Here is a 19,708-nt window from a genome sequence, read left to right on the forward strand (position 1 = left end):
CACTGGGCCGGGGGGGGGGGGCTGGCCGTGGGGCTGGCGGGCACTGGGCCGGGGGGGGGGGCTGGCCGTGGGGCTGGCGGGCACTGGGCCGGGGGGGGGGCTGGCCGTGGGGCTGGCGGGCACTGGGCCGGGGGGGGGGCTGGCCGTGGGGCTGGCGGGCACTGGGCGGGCGGGGGGCTGGCCGTGGGGCTGGCGGGCACTGGGCCGGGGGGGGGGGGCTGGCCGTGGGGCTGGTGGGCACTGGGCCGGGCGGGGGGCTGGCCGTGGGGCTGGTGGGCACTGGGCCGGGCGGGGGGCTGGCCGTGGGGCTGGCGGGCACTGGGCCGGGCGGGGGGCTGGCCGTGGGGCTGGCGGGCACTGGGCCGGGGGGGGGGGCTGGCCGTGGGGCTGGCGGGCACTGGGCCGGGGGGGGGGGCTGGCCGTGGGGCTGGCGGGCACTGGGCCGGGGGGGGGGCTGGCCGTGGGGCTGGCGGGCACTGGGCCGGGCGGGGGGCTGGCCGTGGGGCTGGCGGGCACTGGGCCGGGGGGGGGGGCTGGCCGTGGGGCTGGTGGGCACTGGGCCGGGCGGGGGGCTGGCCGTGGGGCTGGTGGGCACTGGGCCGGGCGGGGGGCTGGCCGTGGGGCTGGCGGGCACTGGGCCGGGGGGGGGGGCTGGCCGTGGGGCTGGTGGGCACTGGGCCGGGCGGGGGGCTGGCCGTGGGGCTGGCGGGCACTGGGCCGGGCGGGGGGCTGGCCGTGGGGCTGGCGGGCACTGGGCCGGGGGGGGGGGCTGGCCGTGGGGCTGGTGGGCACTGGGCCGGGCGGGGGGCTGGCCGTGGGGCTGGCGGGCACTGGGCCGGGGGGGGGGGCTGGTCGAGGGGCTGGTGGGCACTGGGCCGGGCTGGCCGGCCGTGGGGCTGGCGGGCACTGGGCCGGGCGGGGGGCTGGTCGAGGGGCTGGTGGGCACTGGGCCGGGGGGGGGGGGGGGGCTGGCCGTGGGGCTGGTGGGCACTGGGCCGGGCGGGGGGCTGGTCGAGGGGCTGGCGGGCACTGGGCCGGGCGGGGGGCTGGCCGAGGGGCTGGCGGGCACTGGGCCGGGGGGGGGGGGGCTGGCCGTGGGGCTGGCGGGCACTGGGCCGGGGGGGGGGGGCTGGCCGTGGGGCTGGCGGGCACTGGGCCGGGGGGGGGGGCTGGCCGTGGGGCTGGCGGGCACTGGGCCGGGCGGGGGGCTGGCCGTGGGGCTGGCGGGCACTGGGCCGGGGGGGGGGGGCTGGCCGTGGGGCTGGCGGGCACTGGGCCGGGGGGGGGGGGGCTGGCCGTGGGGCTGGCGGGCACTGGGCCGGGGGGGGGGGCTGGCCGTGGGGCTGGCGGGCACTGGGCCGGGCGGGGGGCTGGCCGTGGGGCTGGCGGGCACTGGGCCGGGCGGGGGGCTGGCCGTGGGGCTGGCGGGCACTGGGCCGGGGGGGGGGGGGGCTGGCCGTGGGGCTGGCGGGCACTGGGCCGGCTGGCCGTGGGGCTGGCGGGCACTGGGCCGGGGGGGGGGGGCTGGCCGTGGGGCTGGCGGGCACTGGGCCGGGGGGGGGGGGGGGGCTGGCCGTGGGGCTGGTGGGCACTGGGCCGGGCGGGGGTGATGCTGGTCTCAGTGGTGGTCTCTCTCTCTCTTTTGCAGCCCTCGCCCGGCCAGGACATGACCTCGGGCCACCCCCTCTGCCAGGTAGCAGGGCTGTGGGGCGGGGCGGAGCTGGGGGCCCTGGTGGCACTACGTGGGGCAGGTGGAACGTGCGTCGGCCAGGTCTCCCCTCCGGGTGGGGGGTCGTTGCTGGCCGGGCGCTGGTGCCCGCTGGCCGGTCCTGCGGCAGGGGCTGTGGTTGTGGGTCTCGCCCTTCGGCGGGTGTAGTTTCGGCATGGGGCACGGACTGCCTGGGTGGGCTGCTGACCCTCCCCCCAAGACCCTCGCTCTCCTGGGCTGGGGGGGTAGCCGCTGCCCCCTGGCAGCTGCCTGAGCATGGGGCAGCCCCACAGCCTGTGGTCCTGGAGCATGCTGGGTGAGGGGTCGACCCACAAAACTCCAAAGCTGACTCGGAGACTAGGTGGGGACGGGGACTAGAGCCCAGCCCCTCGGTGCTGCACAGGGCTCGGTGACGCTGCTGCCAGCGCTAGCACAGCTCAGCCGCGGCGTGCTGGGCCAGGGGCGTGTGGGGGTGAGGCTGGCACGGGTACGTCACAGGCGGCGCCGGGTCGGGTGGGAGGGATCATGCCAGTCACTCGGCAGGTGAGGCTGGCACAGGTCGCATGCTGACGGAGGACGGCATGCAGCACTGAAGGCAGCCTAGTGGCAGGACAGGCGGAGGTGGCGAGTGGCTGTAACTCTCAGTCAGCCCAGCAGTAGGGCAGGCGGAGGTAGGGGGCGAGCGGGTGTAACTCCTGGGCAGCCCAGCAGCAGAACAGGCAGAGGCGGTGAGCGGGTGTAACTCCTGCGCAGCCCAGTGTCAGGACAGGCGGAGGTAGGGGGCGAGCGGGTGTAACTCTTGCGCAGCCCAGCGGCAGGACAGGCAGAGGCAGTGAGCGGGTGTAACTCCTGCGCAGCCCAGTGTCAGGACAGGTGGAGGTGGCGAGCGGGTGTAACTCCTGGGCAGCCCAGCAGCAGAACAGGCAGAGGCGGTGGTGAGCGGGTGTAACTCCTGCGCAGCCCAGCGGCAGGACAGGCGGAGGTGGCGAGCGGGTGTAACTCCTGGGCAGCCCAGCGGCAGAACAGGCAGAGGCGGCGAGCGGGTGTAACTCCTGGGCAGCCCAGCGGCAGGACAGGCGGAGGCGGCGAGCGGGTGTAACTCCTGGGCAGCCCAGCGGCAGAACAGGCGGAGGCGGCGAGCGGGTGTAACTCCTGGGCAGCCCAGCGGCAGGACAGGCAGAGGCGGCGAGCGGGTGTAACTCCTGGGCAGCCCAGCGGCAGGACAGGCGGAGGCGGCGAGCGGGTGTAACTCCTGGGCAGCCCAGCAGCAGGACAGGCGGAGGCGGCGAGCGGGTGTAACTCCTGGGCAGCCCAGCGGCAGGACAGGCGGAGGCGGCGAGCGGGTGTAACTCCTGGGCAGCCCAGCGGCAGGACAGGCGGAGGCGGTGAGCGGGTGTAACTCCTGCGCAGCCCAGCGGCAGGACAGGCGGAGGCGGTGAGCGGGTGTAACTCCTGCGCAGCCCAGCAGCAGGACAGGCGGAGGCGGCGAGCGGGTGTAACTCCTGGGCAGCCCAGCAGCAGGACAGGCGGAGGCGGCGAGCGGGTGTAACTCCTGGGCAGCCCAGCGGCAGGACAGGCGGAGGCGGCGAGCGGGTGTAACTCCTGGGCAGCCCAGCGGCAGGACAGGCGGAGGTAGGGGGCGAGCGGGTGTAACTCTTGCGCAGCCCAGCGGCAGGACAGGCGGAGGTAGGGGGCGAGCGGGTGTAACTCTTGCGCAGCCCAGCGGCAGGACAGGCGGAGGTAGGGGGCGAGCGGGTGTAACTCTTGCGCAGCCCAGCGGCAGGACAGGCGGAGGTAGGGGGCGAGCGGGTGTAACTCCTGGGCAGGACAGGCGGCCGTGGCGAGGGTGTCCGGGCGTGGCTTTGGCCAGCTCGCTTTGTGCTCTGCTGCTCGATGGGACTGTCCCTGCTGCATTGGGAGCCTGGCAGGGCCTGGAGGGGAGCCCCATGGGGGCGCGGGCGGGCAGGGCTGGGGAGCCGATGTCTCTTGGGCGAGAGAGGCTGGGAGGGTGGAGGCAGGCTGGGCGCGCTCTCACCTGGCCTCTGGGGGTGGCTCTGGGCCCATCCTGCCGGGCCCCGGGGTGTGGTGCCAGGTGCCGGTGGCTGTGCGCTGAGGCAGCGGGGTCCCTCGAGGCCCCGAGTGCCGTGGAAACGCAGTGCCCAGCGCGCCCGTCTCCGGGCCTGCCGCCGGCACGTGCCCGCCTGGGCAGCTGCGGCTCCGTTGGCCGGCGCCGGGGGGGACGTGCCCAGGAAAGCCTGCCCTTGACCGGGCTCGGGCGCAGCTGCTGGTGGTGGCACCAGGCGGGTAGCGAGGGGGCTCGTGCCCTGGCGACCGTTTCTGCCGCACTGGGTGGAAAGGTCGGCGGGAACCTCGGCGGGCGGCCCCTGGCCGTCTCCAGTGCTGCTCGCGGGAGCGTCTCTGCCGGGCGGGGCCGCGAGCTTCCCACTCACCTTTCCCCGTGTGCCTGGCCCGCTGCCGGCCACACGGCTCACAAGCGCCCAGCCCCCGGCAGGCGGGGCAGGGGGCAGCCCTCTGGGGAGCGGTCGGGGGGCTCCCCGGGGAGAGGGAGCTGGGTGGAGCACTTCAAAGGGCAGAGGCCTGGACTCCCTGCGCGTCCCTGGGGGCAGCGGCTGTCTGGGCCATGCCCCAGAGTCCCGGCACGGCTCCGGCGGGGGACTCGGCTGGGCCGGGCCCGCAGGCCCCATGCCAGGGCTATTTCTGGCAGGCTGCTGGCAGGCGCTCGGAGCGGCTGACTCATGGCCCGGGACTGTCCTGCTGCTTTCTGACCTGTCAGGCTGTGCACATCCTGTCCCCGGCTGGCTGGGGGCTGAGCCGAGCCATGTGGGGCTGGCAATGCTGAGCTCTGGGAGCCACGTGGACCCGTGTGGGTCTGGCAGTGCCCTCGGGGTCCTCCCCCACGGGTCAGTCACAGGCGGAGCGCTCGCCGGTCCCTCGGGGTCCTCCCCCACGAGTCAGTCACAGGCGGAGCGCTCGCCGGTCCCTCGGGGTCCTCCCCCACGGGTCAGTCACAGGCGGAGCGCTCGCTGGTCCCTCGGGGTCCTCCCCACGAGTCAGTCACAGGCGGAGCGCTCGCCGGTCCCTCGGGGTCCTCCCCCACGGGTCAGTCACAGGCAGAGCGCTCGCTGGTCCCTCGGGGTCCTCCCCCACGGGTCAGTCACAGGCAGAGCGCTCGCCGGTCCCTCGGGTTCCCCCCCCACGAATCAGTCACAGGCGGAGCGCTCGCCGGTCCCTCGGGTTCCCCCCCCACGAATCAGTCACAGGCGGAGCGCTCGCCGGTCCCTCGGGGTCCTCCCCCACGGGTCAGTCACAGGCAGAGCGCTCGCCGGTCCCTCGGGGTCCCCCCCCCCACGAATCAGTCACAGGCAGAGCACTCGCCGGTCCCTTTGGGTCCCCCCCACGAATCAGTCACAGGCGGAGCGCTCGCCGGTCCCTCGGGGTCCTCCCCTACGAATCGGTCACAGGCGGAGCGCTCGCTGGTCCCTCGGGGTCCTCCCCCACGAGTCAGTCACAGGTGGAGAGCTCGCTGGTCCCTCAGGGTTCCCCACCTACGGGTCAGTCGCACGCAGAGCGCTCGCTGGTCCCTCGGGATCCCCCTCGTACGGGTTGTCATGGCTCCTTCCCCACTCTGGCATGATAAATGCAGAAGTGGGGGCCAGTAAGTGTACCCCAAAGCCTTATCTACCAGGCTTTGGTATAAAACTTCCCCCAAAATCTTAAAAACCTAGATCTTGGGAATAAAACCTCCGCTGCCACCACCCAAATGCTGATAAAGAAATCAGGGGAAAGATCATTTGGGAAATCTTCCCCCTAAAACAAAACTCAGGGCACACCATTAACCACTGCCAGGTTAATAAAAGAAAAGAAAGAACTTTTATTATTACAACAAGATTCCTGTTGCAAACATAATGACTAGATAGGGAGGTAACAAAATATACTCACAGAGAAACTCCATGGGCCTAGAACTTAGTTACAAAGAACAAGCCAAAACATCTTTTAAGCAGTGCCAGATCTCAGATCCCATCCCCAACCCTTAAAACAATAAAACCTAACGAAACTGCCTAACCCTTACCCTACTTACAGAAAATGAAGAATGGTGTCTGGGAGAGAGAGAGACATGCTTGTCCCTCTCTGTAGCAGCAGAGAACTCTCCCAGAGAGACAAAAGGAGAAAGGGAAAAACCCCAAATTCCATTGTCCCAGTTTGAAAAGTCCCACCTACATTCCTATTGGTCACTCCACCTGGCTAGGTGTAGTTAACCCCTTAATCCCCAGGCTGCTGGCTAACCCTCAGAATCATGACATGGGTCAGTCGCACGCAGAGTGCTCGCCGGTCCCTCGGGATCCCCTCCTACGGGTCAGTCGCACGTAGAGCGCTCGCCGGTCCCTCGGGATCCCCTCCTACGGATCAGTCACACGCAGAGCGCTCGCCGGTCCCTCGGGGTCCCCCTCAGATGGGTCAGTCGCACGCAGAGCGCTCGCCGGTCCCTCGGGGTCCCCCTCAGATGGGTCAGTCGCACACAGAGCGCTCGCCGGTCCCTCGGGATCCCCTCCTACGGGTCAGTCGCACGCAGAGCGCTCACTGGTCCCTTGAGGTTCCCCCCTGCCCCACGGGTCAGTCGCACGCAGAGTGCTCGCCGGTCCCTTGGGGTCCCCCTCGGATGGGTCAGTCGCACACGGAGCGCTCGCCGGTCTCTCAGGATCCCCCTCGTACGGGTCAGTCGCACGCAGAGCGCTCGCCTGTCCCTCGGGATCCCCGTCCTACGGGTCAGTCGCACGTAGAGCGCTCGCCTGTCCCTCGGGATCCCCGTCCTACGGGTCAGTCGCACACAGAGCGCTCGCCGGTCTCTCAGGATCCCCCTCGTACGGGTCAGTCGCACGCAGAGTGCTCGCCTGTCCCTCGGGATCCCCGTCCTACGGGTCAGTCGCACGTAGAGCGCTCGCCTGTCCCTCGGGATCCCCGTCCTACGGGTCAGTCGCACACAGAGCGCTCGCCGGTACCTCAGGATCCTCCTCGTACGGGTCAGTCACACACAGAGCGCTCGCCGGTCTCTCAGGATCCCCCTCGTACGGGTCAGTCGCACGCAGAGCGCTCGCTGGTCCCTCGGGACCCCAGTCCTACGGGTCAGTCGCACGCAGAGCGCTCGCCGGTACCTCAGGATCCCCCTCGTACGGGTCAGTCACACGCAGAGCGCTCGCCGGTCCCTCTGGATCCCCCTCGTACGGGTCAGTCACACGCAGAGCGCTCGCCGGTACCTCAGGATCCCCCTCGTATGGGTCAGTCGCACGCAGAGCGCTCGCCGGTCCCTCTGGATCCCCCTCGTACGGGTCAGTCACACGCAGAGCGCTCGCCGGTACCTCAGGATCCCCCTCGTATGGGTCAGTCGCACGCAGAGCGCTCGCCGGTCCCTCGGGGTCCCCCACCTACGGGTCAGTCGCACGCAGAGCGCTCGCCGGTCCCTCGGGATCCCCCTCGTACGGGTCGGTCGCACGCAGAGCGCTCGCCGGTCCCTCGGGATCCCCCTCGTACGGGTCAGTCGCACGCAGAGCGCTCGCTGGTCCCTTGGGATCCCCCTTGTACGGGTCAGTCGCACGCAGAGCGCTCGCCGGTCCCTCGGGATCCCCCTCGTACGGGTCAGTCGCACGCAGAGCGCTCGCCAGTCCCTCAGGATCCCCCTCGTACGGGTCAGTCACACGCAGAGCGCTCGCCGGTCCCTCAGGATCCCCCTCGTACGGGTCGGTCGCACGCAGAGCGCTCGCCGGTCCCTCGGGATCCCCCTCGTACGGGTTGGTCGCACGCAGAGCGCTCGCCGGTCCCTCAGGATCCCCCTCCTATGGGTCAGTCGCACGCAGAGCGCTCGCCTGTCCCTCGGGATCCCCGTCCTACGGGTCAGTCGCACACAGAGCGCTCGCCTGTCCCTCGGGATCCCCGTCCTACGGGTCAGTCGCACGCAGAGCGCTCGCCTGTCCCTCGGGATCCCCGTCCTATGGGTCAGTCGCACGCAGAGCGCTCACCGGTCCCTTGGGATCCCCCTCGTACGGGTCAGTCGCACGCAGAGCGCTCGCCGGTCCCTCGGGATCCCCCTCGTACGGGTCAGTCGCACACAGAGCGCTCACCGGTCCCTTGGGATCCCCCTCGTACGGGTCAGTCGCACGCAGAGCGCTCGCCGGTCCCTCTGGATCCCCCTCGTACGGGTCAGTCGCACACAGAGCGCTCGCCGGTCCCTCAGGATCCCCCTCGTACGGGTCAGTCGCACACAGAGCGCTCGCCGGTCCCTCGGGATCCCCGTCCTACGGGTCAGTTGCACGCAGAGCGCTCGCCGGTCCCTCAGGATCCCCCTCGTACGGGTCAGTCGCACGCAGAGCGCTCGCCGGTCCCTCAGGATCCTCCTCGTACGGGTCAGTCGCACGGAGAGCACTCGCCGGTCCCTCAGGATCCTCCTCGTACGGGTCAGTCGCACGCAGAGCGCTCGCCGGTCCCTCGGGATCCCCCTCGTACGGGTCAGTCACACGCAGAGCGCTCGCCGGTCCCTCAGGATCCTCCTCGTACGGGTCAGTCGCACGGAGAGCGCTCGCCGGTCCCTCAGGATCCTCCTCGTACGGGTCAGTCGCACGCAGAGCGCTCGCCGGTCCCTCGGGATCCCCCTCGTACGGGTCAGTCACACGCAGAGCGCTCGCCGGTCCCTCAGGATCCTCCTCGTACGGGTCAGTCGCACGGAGAGCGCTCGCCGGTCCCTCAGGATCCCCCTCGTACGGGTCGGTCGCACGCAGAGCGCTCGCCGGTCCCTCGGGATTCCCCTCATACGGGTCAGTCGCACGCAGAGCGCTCACCGGTCCCTCGGGATCCCCCTCATACGGGTCAGTCGCACGCAGAGCGCTCGCCGGTCCCTCGGGATCCCCCTCGTACGGGTCAGTCGCACGCAGAGCGCTCGCCGGTCCTGGTCCTGCTGCCTGTGCCCTGGGCCGTGGGCGGCTGGTGGGTTGGCGCTGCGTCAAGGTGTTGGCTGTCAGGCGGGTGCTGGGCCGTGGGTGGGTGCTGAGCCGTGGGAGGCTGGCGGGTGGGCGCTGGGCAGTGGTAGGCTGCTGGGCAGCTGCTGGGCCGCGGGCGGGCCCTGGGCCGTGGGAGGGCTGGGGGGCGGGCGCTGGGCCGTGGGAGGCTGGGGGGCGGGCGCTGGGCCGTGGGAGGCTGACGGGCGGGCGGGCGCTGGGCCGTGGGAGGCTGGGGGGGCGGGCGTTGGGCCGTGGGAGGCTGGGGGGGGCGGGCGCTGGGCCGTGGGAGGCTGGCGGGCGGGCGCTGGGCCGTGGGAGGCTGGGGGGCGGGCGCTGGGCCGTGGGAGGCTGGGGGGGCGGGCGTTGGGCCGTCGGAGGCTGGGGGGGGCGGGCGCTGGGCCGTGGGAGGCTGGCGGGCGGGCGCTGGGCCGTGGCATGGGGGCTAGGCTCTCTTCCCGGGGCCTGGTGAGGGTCAGGTTGGTGGGGAAGTGGCACAGGGCAGGGCTGCTCCCCGAACCGCCCTCCCAGCAGCCGGCTCTGGCCTGCGCTGTTCTGGCCTCGCCCGCCTTGCCGCTTCCTCGCACTTTGCCCCTGCCGGCGGGGCGGGGCCTGGCCTGGCATCTCCCTGCTCCAGGTGCTGCCTGGGGCCGGCTCGGGGTCCCCGCCTCACCGTGGTGTCTGCCCACAGCCCCGAGCCGTCCTGGCTGCAGCATGGGGAGCTGGGCCTGCCGCCCGCCCGCCTCTGCCGCCCTGCCGCCGGCTCAGCGCCCTGGGGCCCCCCCCGCCCTGTAGCCCCCGCCGGCCCGTCCAGAGCTGCGCCCCCACCCATGGAGAGGATGAGCTGGCTCAGCAAGCTGCACCCCCGGGCAGCAGGGCACCGGGCCAGCCGTGCCCCCAGCCTGCAGAGCCCCGCGCCCGCCGACCCTGAGACCTGCCTCATGGTCTTCAAGAACCACTGGTATCAGGTGCGGCTGGGGGCTGGGCACAGGGTCGCTGTGGGGTGTGGGGGCGGGAGATGGGGAGAAGGGGGGTGCTGTGGGGAGCCGGGGGCAGGAGATGGGTCTGCGGTAGGGGAAGGGGGTCGCCGAGGGGCAGGAGATGGGTCTGCGGTAGGGGAAGGGGGTCGCCGAGGGGCAGGAGACGGGGCTGCGGGAGGAGAAGGGGGTCGCCGCGGGGCGGGAGACGGGGCTGCGGGAGGAGAAGGGGGTCGCCGCGGGGCGGGAGACGGGGCTGCGGGAGGAGAAGGGGGTCGCCGCGGGGCGGGAGACGGGGCTGCGGGAGGAGAAGGGGGTCGCCGCGGGGCGGGAGACGGGGCTGCGGGAGGAGAAGGGGGTCGCCGCGGGGCGGGAGACGGGGCGGCGGGAGGAGAAGGGGGTCGCCGCGGGGCGGGAGACGGGGCTGCGGGAGGAGAAGGGGGTCGCCGCGGGGCGGGAGACGGGGCTGCGGGAGGAGAAGGGGGTCGCCGCGGGGCAGGAGACGGGGCTGCGGGAGGAGAAGGGGGTCGCCGCGGGGCGGGAGACGGGGCTGCGGGAGGAGAAGGGGGTCGCCGCGGGGCGGGAGACGGGGCTGCGGGAGGAGAAGGGGGTCGCCGCGGGGCGGGAGACGGGGCTGCGGGAGGAGAAGGGGGTCGCCGCGGAGCGGGAGGCGGGGCTGCGGGAGGAGAAGGGGGTCGCCGCGGGGCGGGAGGCGGGGCTGCGGGAGGAGAAGGGGGTCGCCGCGGGGCGGGAGACGGGGCTGCGGGAGGAGAAGGGGGTCGCCGCGGGGCGGGAGACGGGGCGGCGGGAGGAGAAGGGGGTCGCCGCGGGGCGGGAGACGGGGCTGCGGGAGGAGAAGGGGGTCGCCGCGGGGCGGGAGACGGGGCTGCGGGAGGAGAAGGGGGTCGCCGCGGGGCGGGAGACGGGGCTGCGGGAGGAGAAGGGGGTCGCCGCGGGGCGGGAGACGGGGCTGCGGGAGGAGAAGGGGGTCGCCGCGGGGCGGGAGACGGGGCTGCGGGAGGAGAAGGGGGTCGCCGCGGGGCGGGAGACGGGGCTGCGGGAGGAGAAGGGGGTCGCCGCGGGGCGGGAGACGGGGCTGCGGGAGGAGAAGGGGGTCGCCGCGGGGCGGGAGACGGGGCTGCGGGAGGAGAAGGGGGTCGCCGCGGGGCGGGAGACGGGGCGGTGGGAGGAGAAGGGGGTCGCCGCGGGGCGGGAGACGGGGCGGCGGGAGGAGAAAGGGGGTCGCCGCGGGGCGGGGAGACGTGGCTGCGGGAGGAGAAGGGGGTCGCCGTGGGCGGGAGACGGGGGGCTGCAGCTGCAGGCGGGTGGTGGCGGTTGGGCGCGGGAGGCCGCCTGCGGGGAACGGAGGCGGGCCCGGAGCCGGGGGCGCGGCGCTCAGCCGGCCTGTCCCCCCAGGTGCTGCGGGTGCTGGAGAAGCGGGGCCCCCTTCCGGGCCCGGGCGCGGCCGACGACCTGAGCGCCGTGCGCAACAACACCTACCAGCTGGTGACGCTGCTGGCGGAGGAGCGGCCGCGGGCCGGGGGGGCGCCCGGGCCCATCCTGGAGCTGGTGGCGGCCGAGCAGCTGCTGGAGCGGCTCCTGCGCTGGCACCGGCAGCGGGACTTCGGCGAGGAGCAGCGCGCCGAGCAGCTCAAGCTCTACGAGATGCTGGTCAGCCAGAGCCAGCAGCCGCTGCTGCGCCACCCGGCCGTGCTGCAGCCCCTGCTCCAGCTGCTGAGCCTGTGCGCGGAGCCCGGCTCGCCCGCCCTGCGCGCCGGCCTGGTGCTGCTGCTCAGCCAGCTGTGCGCCTGCGTGGCCAGGGAGCCCGCCCTGCTGGAGCGCTTCTTCCACCGGCCCGGCCCCGGCGCGCCCGCCCGCCTGCTGCTCTTCTCCCTGCTCGTGCCCTTCCTGCACCACGAGGGCACCACCGGCCAGCAGGCCCGCGACGCCCTGCTGCTGCTGCTGGCGCTGGCGGGCGCCCACCCGCCCGTGGCCGCCTACGTCGCCGAGCGCTCCTACTTCTGCCCGGTGAGTGCGGGCCGGCGCCTGCCCCCCCCCGGGCCCCCCCCCTGGCCCCCCCCCCTCCTGGCCCCCACCCGCCCGTGGCCGCCTACGTCGCCGGAGCGCTCCTACTTCTGCCCGGTGAGCGCGGCCGGCGTCTACCCCCCCCGGCCCCCCCCCCGGCCCCCCCTCCTGGCCCCCACCCGCCCGTGGCCGCCTACGTCGCCGAGCGCTCCTACTTCTGCCCGGTGAGCGCGGCCGGCGTCTGCCCCCCCCTCCGTCTGGCCCCCCCCTGGCCCCCACCCGCCCGTGGCCGCCTACGTCGCCGAGCGCTCCTACTTCTGCCCGGTGAGCGCGGCCGGCGTCTGCCCCCCCCCTCCGTCTGGCCCCCCCCGGCCCCCCTCCCGTGCCCCCCCCCCCCCGGCCCCCACCCGCCTGTGGCCGCCTACGTCGCCGGAGCGCTCCTACTTCTGCCCGGTGAGCGCGGCCGGCGTCTGCCCCCCCCCCCACCCGGCCCCCCCCCTGGGCCCCCCCCCCGGGCCCCCCACCCGCCCGTGGCCGCCTACGTCGCCGAGCGCTTCCTACTTCTGCCCGGTGAGCGCGGCCGGCGTCTACCCCCCCCGGCCCCCCCCCCTCCTGGCCCCCACCCGCCCGTGGCCGCCTACGTCGCCGAGCGCTTCTACTTCTGCCCGGTGAGCGCGGCCGGCGTCTACCCCCCCCCGGGCCCCCCCCAGCCCCCCCCCTCCTGGCCCCCACCCGCCCGTGGCCACCTACGTTGCCGAGCGCTCCTACTTCTGCCCGGTGAGTGCGGCCGGCGCCTGCCCCCCCCGGCGTCTGGCCCCCCCCCCCCTCCTGGCCCCCCCCCTCCTGGCCCCCACCCGCCCGTGGCCGCCTACGTCGCCGAGCGCTCCTACTTCTGCCCGGTGAGCGCGGCCGGCGCCTGCCCCCCCGGCGTCTGCCCCCCCTCCTGGCCCCCCCCTCCTGGCCCCCCCCCTCCTGGCCCCCCCCCTCCTGGCCCCCACCCGCCTGTGGCCACCTACGGCGCCGACCGCTCCTACTTCTGCCCGTTGAGCGCAGCCCGGCGCCTGGCCCTGCTACAGCCTTTGCTAGAGGGGAGCCCGGCCTTCTGGGTCCGCTGCCTAGCGCCAGAGTGATCCTCAGCCTGCCACCCCGCCTGCCTCAGTTTCTCATCCCGGGGCGGGGAGATGGAGGCTTGTTGGAGGACTGGCATTGCTCCAGGCTGCGCACTCTGCCCTGAACTGTGCCAGCCGGCGGCGCCCAGGCCCTGCAGCGCCTGGCCCAGGGCTCTGTGCCTCCCGGGGCTGCCCCGTGCGTGGGGCCTTGAGCTGGGCCTGGTGGAGGGGCAGCGCCTGGCGCCGGCACCCCCAGCCTGACCGTCGGCCTTTCGCCATCCTGGCCCGCAGGTTCTCGCCACGGGCCTCAGCGCCCTCTACTCCTCCCTGCCCCCGCAAGATCGAGGTGCGGGCGGGACGACTGGCACTGCCTGCGCCGCGAGGACTGGACCGGCGTGCCCGCCCTCGTCCTCTTCATGAACTCGCTGGAGTTCTGCAACGCCGTCCTCCAGGTGGGCAGCAGCGGGCACCGGGCCCGTCCCGAGAGCCGCTGCCCAGCCCGGCACCGGGCCCGTCCCGAGAGCCCCCGCCCAGCCCGGCACCGGGCCCGTCCCGAGAGCCCCTGCCCAGCCCGGCACCGGGGCCCGTCCCGAGAGCCCCGTCCTACCTGGGGGAGGGCAACCCGGCTCTGTGCCCATCCTGGGAGTCCCCGCCCATACCTGCACCATGCCCATCCGAGAGAGCCCCCGCCCAGCCCGGCACCGGGCCCGTCCCGAGAGCCCCCGCCCCCGCCCAGCCCGGCACCGGGCCCGTCCCGAGAGCCCCCGCCCCGCCCAGCCCGGCACCGGGCCCGTCCCGAGAGCCCCCGACCCCCGCCCAGCCCGGCACCGGGCCCGTCCCGAGAGCCCCCGACCCCGCCCAGCCCGGCACCGGGCCTGTCCCGAGAGCCCCCGCCCCGCCCAGCCCGGCACCGGGCCCGTCCCGAGAGCCCCCGACCCAGCCCGGCACCGGGCCCGTCCCGAGAGCCCCCGCCCCGCCCAGCCCGGCACCGGGCCCGTCCCGAGAGCCCCCGACCCCGCCCAGCCCGGCACCGGGCCCGTCCCGAGAGACCCCCGCCCAGCCCGGCACCGGGCCCGTCCCGAGAGCCCCCGACCCCGCCCGAGAGCCCCCAACCCCGCCCAGCCCGGCACCGGGCCCGTCCCGAGAGCCCCCGCCCCGCCCAGCCCGGCACCGTGCCACCCACTGCCTGCGGCTGCCCATGGCTCTCAGGTCGTAGTCACACTTGGATCCCGGCCCTCTGGGCGGATCCCCCCCTCTCCGGTGCGACAGCCCCTTCCTGGGGGCCCCTCCAGAGCTCTCCCCTTGTCACATTGACCAGTCACATTGGGGCACTGGGTGCCCCTCTGCATGCAGCCCCCAGAACTCCCCACTTCCTCACAGCCGCACCCTCAGCTCTGTGCTCCTGCAGGTGGCCCCGCCGGTGGTGCGGAAGCAGCTGGTGGATTACGTGCACAACGGTTTCCTGGTGCCTGTGATGGGCCCGGCCTGCATAAGGTAGGGTCAGCAGCCTGGCCGGGGGGGCAGGCTCAGCCCAGCCATAGGGGAGCCAGGTCACAGCCTGCCTCAGCTCTGGCTCCATGGTGGGAGAGTGGGGGGCGAGAGCATGGGTGAGCCCTGTGTGTGTGGGGGGGGGCGGGAGTCTGAGCAGCTGTCCCGTGGGTGGTGGCGGGGGCGGGCGGCTGTCCCGCGGGCGGGGGTGGGCGTCTGAGCTGCTGTCCAGCGGGCGGGGGCTAGGGCGGGGCGTTTTGAGCGGCTGTCCCGCGGGCGGCGGAGGGGGCGGGGCGTCTGAGCGGCTGTCCCGCGGGCGGCGGCGGAGGGGGCGGGTGTCTGAGCGGCTGTCCCGCGGGCGGGCGGTGGGGGCGGGCGTCTGAGCGGCTCTCCCGCGTGCGGTGGAGGGGGGCGGGTGTCTGAGCGGCTGTCCCGCGGCCGGCGGTGGGGGCGGGCGTCTGAGCGGCTGTCCCGCGGGGCGGGGGCGGGTGTGTTTGAGCGGCTGTCCCGCGGGCGGTGGAGGGGGGCGGGGCCGTCTGAGCGGCTGTCCCGCGGGCGGCGGTGGAGGGGGGCGGGTGTCTGAGCAGCTGTCCTGCGGGCGGCGGTGGAGGGGGCGGGTGTCTGAGCGGCTGTCCCGCGGGCCGGGGGTGGGTGTCTGAGCGGTGCTGTCCCGCGTGCGGTGGAGGGGGCGGGCGTCTGAGCGGCTGTCCCGCGGGCGGCGGTGGAGGGGGGCGGGTGTCTGAGCGGCTGTCCCGCGGGCGGCGGTGGAGGGGGCGGGGTGTCTGAGCGGTTGTCCTGCGGGCGGCGGTGGAGGGGGGCGGGTGTCTGAGCGGTCTGTCCTGCGGGCGGCGGTGGAGGGGGGCGGGTGTCTGAGCGGCTGTCCCGCGGGCGGTGAGGGGGCGGGTGTCTGAGCGGCTGTCCTGCGGGCGGCGGTGGAGGGGGCGGGTGTGTCTGAGAGCGGCTGTCCCGCGTGCGGTGGAGGGGGCGGGCGTCTGAGCGGCTGTCCCGCGGGCGGCGGTGGAGGGGGGCGGGTGTCTGAGCGGTTGTCCCGCGGGCGGCGGTGGAGGGGGGCGGGTGTCTGAGCGGCTGTCCTGCGGGCGGCGGTGGAGGGGGCGGGTGTCTGAGCGGCTGTCCCGCGGGGCGGTGGAGGGGGCGGGTGTCTGAGCGGCTGTCCTGCGGGCGGCGGTGGGAGGGGGCGGGTGTCTGAGCGGCTGTCCCCGCGTGCGGTGGAGGGGGGCGGGCGTCTGAGCGGCTGTCCCGCGGGCGGCGGTGGAGGGGGCGGGTGTCTGAGCGGTTGTCCCGCGGGCGGCGGTGGAGGGGGCGGGGTGTCTGAGCGGCTGTCCTGCGGGCGGCGGTGGAGGGGGCGGGTGTCTGAGCGGCTGTCCCGCGGGCGGCGGAGGGGGCGGGTTGTCTGAGCGGCTGTCCCGCGGGCGGCGGAGGGGGGCGGGTGTCTGAGCGGCTGTCCCGCGGGCGGCGGAGGGGGCGGGTGTCTGAGCGGCTGTCCCGCGGGCGGCGGTGGAGGGGGCGGGGTGTCTGAGCGGCTGTCCTGCGGGCGGCGGTGGAGGGGGCGGGTGTCTGAGCGGCTGTCCCGCGGGCGGTGGAGGGGGGCGGGTGTCTGAGCGGCTGTCCTGCGGGCGGCGGTGGAGGGGGGCGGGGTGTCTGAGCGGCTGTCCCGCGTGCGGTGGAGGGGGGGCGGGCGTCTGAGCGGCTGTCCCGCGGGCGGCGGTGGAGGGGGCGGGGCGTCTGAGCGGTTGTCCCGCGGGCGGCGGTGGAGGGGGCGGGTGTCTGAGCGGCTGTCCTGCGGGCGGCGGTGGAGGGGGCGGGTGTCTGAGCGGCTGTCCCCGCGGGCGGCGGAGGGGGGCGGGGTGTCTGAGCGGCTGTCCCGCGGGCGGCGGAGGGGGCGGGTGTCTGAGCGGGCTGTCCCGCGGGCGGCGGAGGGGGCGGGGTGTCTGAGCGGCTGTCCCGCAGGCGGCGGTGGAGGAGCTGATCGCCAGCACCGCGTACCTGGAGTTGTTCTTGCGGAGCGTCACCGACCCGGCCCTGCTGCAAACCTTCCTGCGCTTCATCCTCCTGCATCGGCACGAGCAGAGCCCAATTCTCGACACGCTCGTCACCCGCCTGGCCAGCAACTCCCGGGTACGCCCCCCCGCCGGGTCCCCCTCAGCCCCCGTACGCCCCCCCGCCAGGCCCCCTCAGCCCCCGTACGCCCCCCCGCCGGGTCCCCCTCAGCCCCCGTACTCGCCCCCCCGCCGGGGTCCCCCTCAGCCCCCGTACGCCCCCCCCGCCGGGTCCCCCTCAGCCCCCCGCGTACGCCCCCCCGCCGGGTCCCCCTCAGCCCCCCGCGTACGCCCCCCCCGCCGGGTCCCCCTCAGCCCCCGCGTACGCCCCCCCCGCCGGGTCCCCCTCAGCCCCCGCGTACGCCCCCCCGCCGGGTCCCCCTCAGCCCCCGCATACGGCCCCCCCGCCGGGTACGCCCGAGCCCCCGCGTACGCCCCCCCAGGGTCCTCCTCAGCCCCCGCATACGTCCCCCTCAGCCCCCGCGTACGCCCCCCCCGCCGGGTCCCCCTCAGCCCCCGCGTACGCCCCCCCCGCCGGGTCCCCCTCAGCCCCCGTACGCCCCCCCCGCCGTGTCCCCCTCAGCCCCCGTACGCCCCCCCCGCCGGGTCCCCCTCAGCCCCCGCGTACGCCCCCCCGCCGGGTCCCCCTCAGCCCCCGCGTACGCCCCCCCCGCCGGGTCCCCCTCAGCCCCCGCGTACGCCCCCCCCGCCGGGTCCCCCTCAGCCCCCGCGTACGCCCCCCCCGCCGGGTCCCCCTCAGCCCCCGCGTACGGCCCCCCCGCCGGGTCCCCTTCAGCCCCCGCGTACGCCCCCCCCGGGTCCCCTTCAGCCCCCGCGTACGGCCCCCCGCCGGGTCCCCCTCAGCCCCCGCGTACGCCCCCCCAGGGTCCTCCTCAGCCCCCGCATACGGCCCCCCCGCCGGGTCCCCCTCAGCCCCCGCGTACGCCCCCCCCGGGTCCTCCTCAGCCCCCGCGTACGCCCCCCCCGGGTCCTCCTCAGCCCCCGCGTACGCCCCCCCGCCGGGTCCGCCCCAGCCCCCGCATACGCCCCCCTGCCGGGTCCCCCTCAGCCCCCGCGTACGCCCCCCCGCCGGGTCGCCCTCAGCCCCCGCGTACGGCCCCGCCCCGGGTCCCTCTCAGCCACCGTACGCCCCCCCCCGCCGGGTCCGCCCCAGCCCCCGCGTACGCCCCCCCCCGCCGGGTTCGCCCCAGCCCCTCGTACGCCCCCCCGCCGGGTACGCCCCAGCCCCCCGTAGGCGCCCCCCCGCCGGGTACGTCCCAACCCCCTGTACGCCCCCCCGCCAGGTACGCCCCAGCCCCCGCGTACGCCCCCTCTCTGGGCCCCCCCTCCCCCTTAGCGCCTGCCCTGCCTGGAGCTCTGCCCCAGCCCGTTCGCCCCCCCTCTGGGCCCCCCCTCCCCCTCAGCGCCTGCCCCAGCCCGCGCGCCCCCAGTGCCGGCCGTGGGGCCCAGCCCGTGCCTGTCTCCCCAGCTCTGCAATGGTGTCTCTGAGTCTCTTCCGCACCCTCCTCAACCTCAACTGCGAGGACGTGATGCTGCAGCTGGTGCTCAGGTGAGGCGGGGGAGGGGCTCGGTGCCTCGGTTTCTCCATCTCAGGGGCCTCCCCAGAGTGCGGGCCCCGCGGGCAGCGGCCGGCAACGGGGCCAGGCCCCACGGGGAGCCCCAGTGTGTGGCAGGCGCCCCCAACCCTCAGCCCCCCTCCCGGCTCTGGCCCTTTGGCAGCCTGGCCGCTGTGTGCCAGGGCGGGGGGGCGGGGCCCTGTGCGTGTGCTCGGGTGGGGCCGGGGGGGGGGCCATGCGCGCTGGGGGCGGGGCCCTGTGCGTGTGCTCGGGTGGGGCCGGGGGGGGGGCCCTGTGCGTGTGCTTGGGTGGGGTCGGGGGGGGGCGGGGCCCTGTGCGTGTGCTTGGTGGGGGGCCGGGGGGGGCGGGGCCCTGTGCGTGTGCTCGGGTGGGGCCGGGGGGGGCCATGCGCGCTGGGGGCGGGGCCCTGTGCGTGTGCTTGGGTGGGGCCGGGGGGGGCGGGGCCCTGTGCGTGTGCTCGGGTGGGGGCCGGGGGGGGGGCCATGCGCGCTGGGGGCGGGGCCCTGTGCGTGTGCTTGGGTGGGGCCGGGGGGGGCGGGGCCCTGTGCGTGTGCTCGGGTGGGGCCGGGGGGGGCCATGCGCGCTGGGGGGCGGGGCCCTGTGCGTGTGCTTGGGGTGGGGCCGGGGGGGGGCGGGGCCCTGTGCGTGTGCTCGGGTGGGGCCGGGGGGGGCCATGCGCGCTGGGGGCGGGGGCCCTGTGCGTGTGCTTGGGTGGGGCCGGGGGGGGGCGGGGCCCTGTGCGTGTGCTCGGGTGGGGCCGGGGGGGGGCCATGCGCGCTGGGGGCGGGGCCCTGTGCGTGTGCTTGGGTGGGGCCGGGGGGGGCGGGGCCCTGTGCGTGTGCTCGGGTGGGGGCCGAGGGGGGGGGGCCGTGCGCACTGGGGGGCGGGGCCCTGTGCGTGCGCTCGGGTGGGGCCCCTGCCCCCTGTGACCCGCCCCGCCCCTGCCCCAGGTACCTGATCCCCTGCAGCCACGTGATGCTGAGCCAGAGGCGGGCGGTGAGGGAGCTGGACATCTACGGCAAGACGGCCGCCAAGTTCCTCTCGCTCATCCCACGCTGCTGCCATCCCCGCCCCGGAGCCGGAGCCTGCCGCCTGCGCCAGAGGTGGGGTGCTGTGCCCTGCCCCCCCAGCCTGGCTCCCCTGCTGTTCCTCCCCGGCTGTTCTGGCAGCACCTGGTGGGGGGGAGGGGGCGGCCGGCCCGGCCTCGGACGCTGCGGCGTGGTGGGGAGGGGGGAGGGGGGCGGCACGGCGGGGGGGGAGGGGGGGCGGCACGGCGGGGGGGAGGTGGGTGGCCCGGCCTCGGACGCTGCGGCGTGGCAGGGGGGAGGGGGCGGCACGGCGGGGGGGGGAGGGGGGCAGCCCGGCCTCGGACGCTGCGGCCGTGGTGGGGGGGGGGGAGGGGACGGCACGGCGGGGGGGGGGGAGGCGGCCCGGCCCTCGGACGCTGCGGCGTGGTGGGGAGGGGGGGAGGGGACGGCACGGCGGGGGGGGGAGGCGGCACGGCCTCGGACCGCTGCGGCGTGGCAGGGGGGGGAGGGGGCGGCATGGCGGGGGGGGAGGGGGGCGGCACGGCCTCGGACCCTGCGGCACAGGCGCATGGCGGGGGGGAGGGGGGCGGCACAGCGGGGGGGGAGGGGGCGGCACCGGCGGCATGGCGGGGGGGGAGGGGGCGGCATGGGCGGGGGGGGGGAGGGGGGCGGCACGGCGGCATGGCGGGGGGGGGAGGGGGCGGCATGGTGGGG

At 75.9% G+C, this 19,708-nt stretch overlaps 2 protein-coding genes across 2 annotated transcripts in view; one reads left to right on the top strand and one right to left on the bottom strand.

The window, feature by feature from the left end:
* Positions 1-8,528, bottom strand: part of LOC142825869 (cyclic nucleotide-gated channel alpha-4-like) — a 23,870-nt gene extending 15,342 nt beyond the window's left edge. Inside the window, 3 exon segments of the mRNA XM_075918013.1 lie at positions 6,309-6,690; positions 7,843-8,205; positions 8,389-8,528. Coding sequence (XP_075774128.1) covers positions 6,309-6,690; positions 7,843-8,205; positions 8,389-8,528 — 885 coding nt within the window.
* LOC142825870 (FHF complex subunit HOOK-interacting protein 1B-like) overlaps positions 1-14,321 on the top strand; it is a 14,838-nt gene extending 517 nt beyond the window's left edge. Inside the window, 7 exon segments of the mRNA XM_075918015.1 lie at positions 1,649-1,693; positions 9,404-9,680; positions 11,106-11,717; positions 13,115-13,153; positions 13,155-13,178; positions 13,180-13,275; positions 14,232-14,321. Of these exon segments, the coding sequence (XP_075774130.1) occupies positions 9,543-9,680; positions 11,106-11,717; positions 13,115-13,153; positions 13,155-13,178; positions 13,180-13,275; positions 14,232-14,321 (999 nt within the window). The 5' untranslated portion in view covers positions 1,649-1,693; positions 9,404-9,542.
* The last annotated feature ends 5,387 nt before the right edge of the window (positions 14,322-19,708 follow it).

This window comes from Pelodiscus sinensis, unplaced genomic scaffold (genome assembly GCF_049634645.1).
Source record: "Pelodiscus sinensis isolate JC-2024 unplaced genomic scaffold, ASM4963464v1 ctg156, whole genome shotgun sequence".
Taxonomy (NCBI): Eukaryota; Metazoa; Chordata; order Testudines; family Trionychidae; genus Pelodiscus; species Pelodiscus sinensis.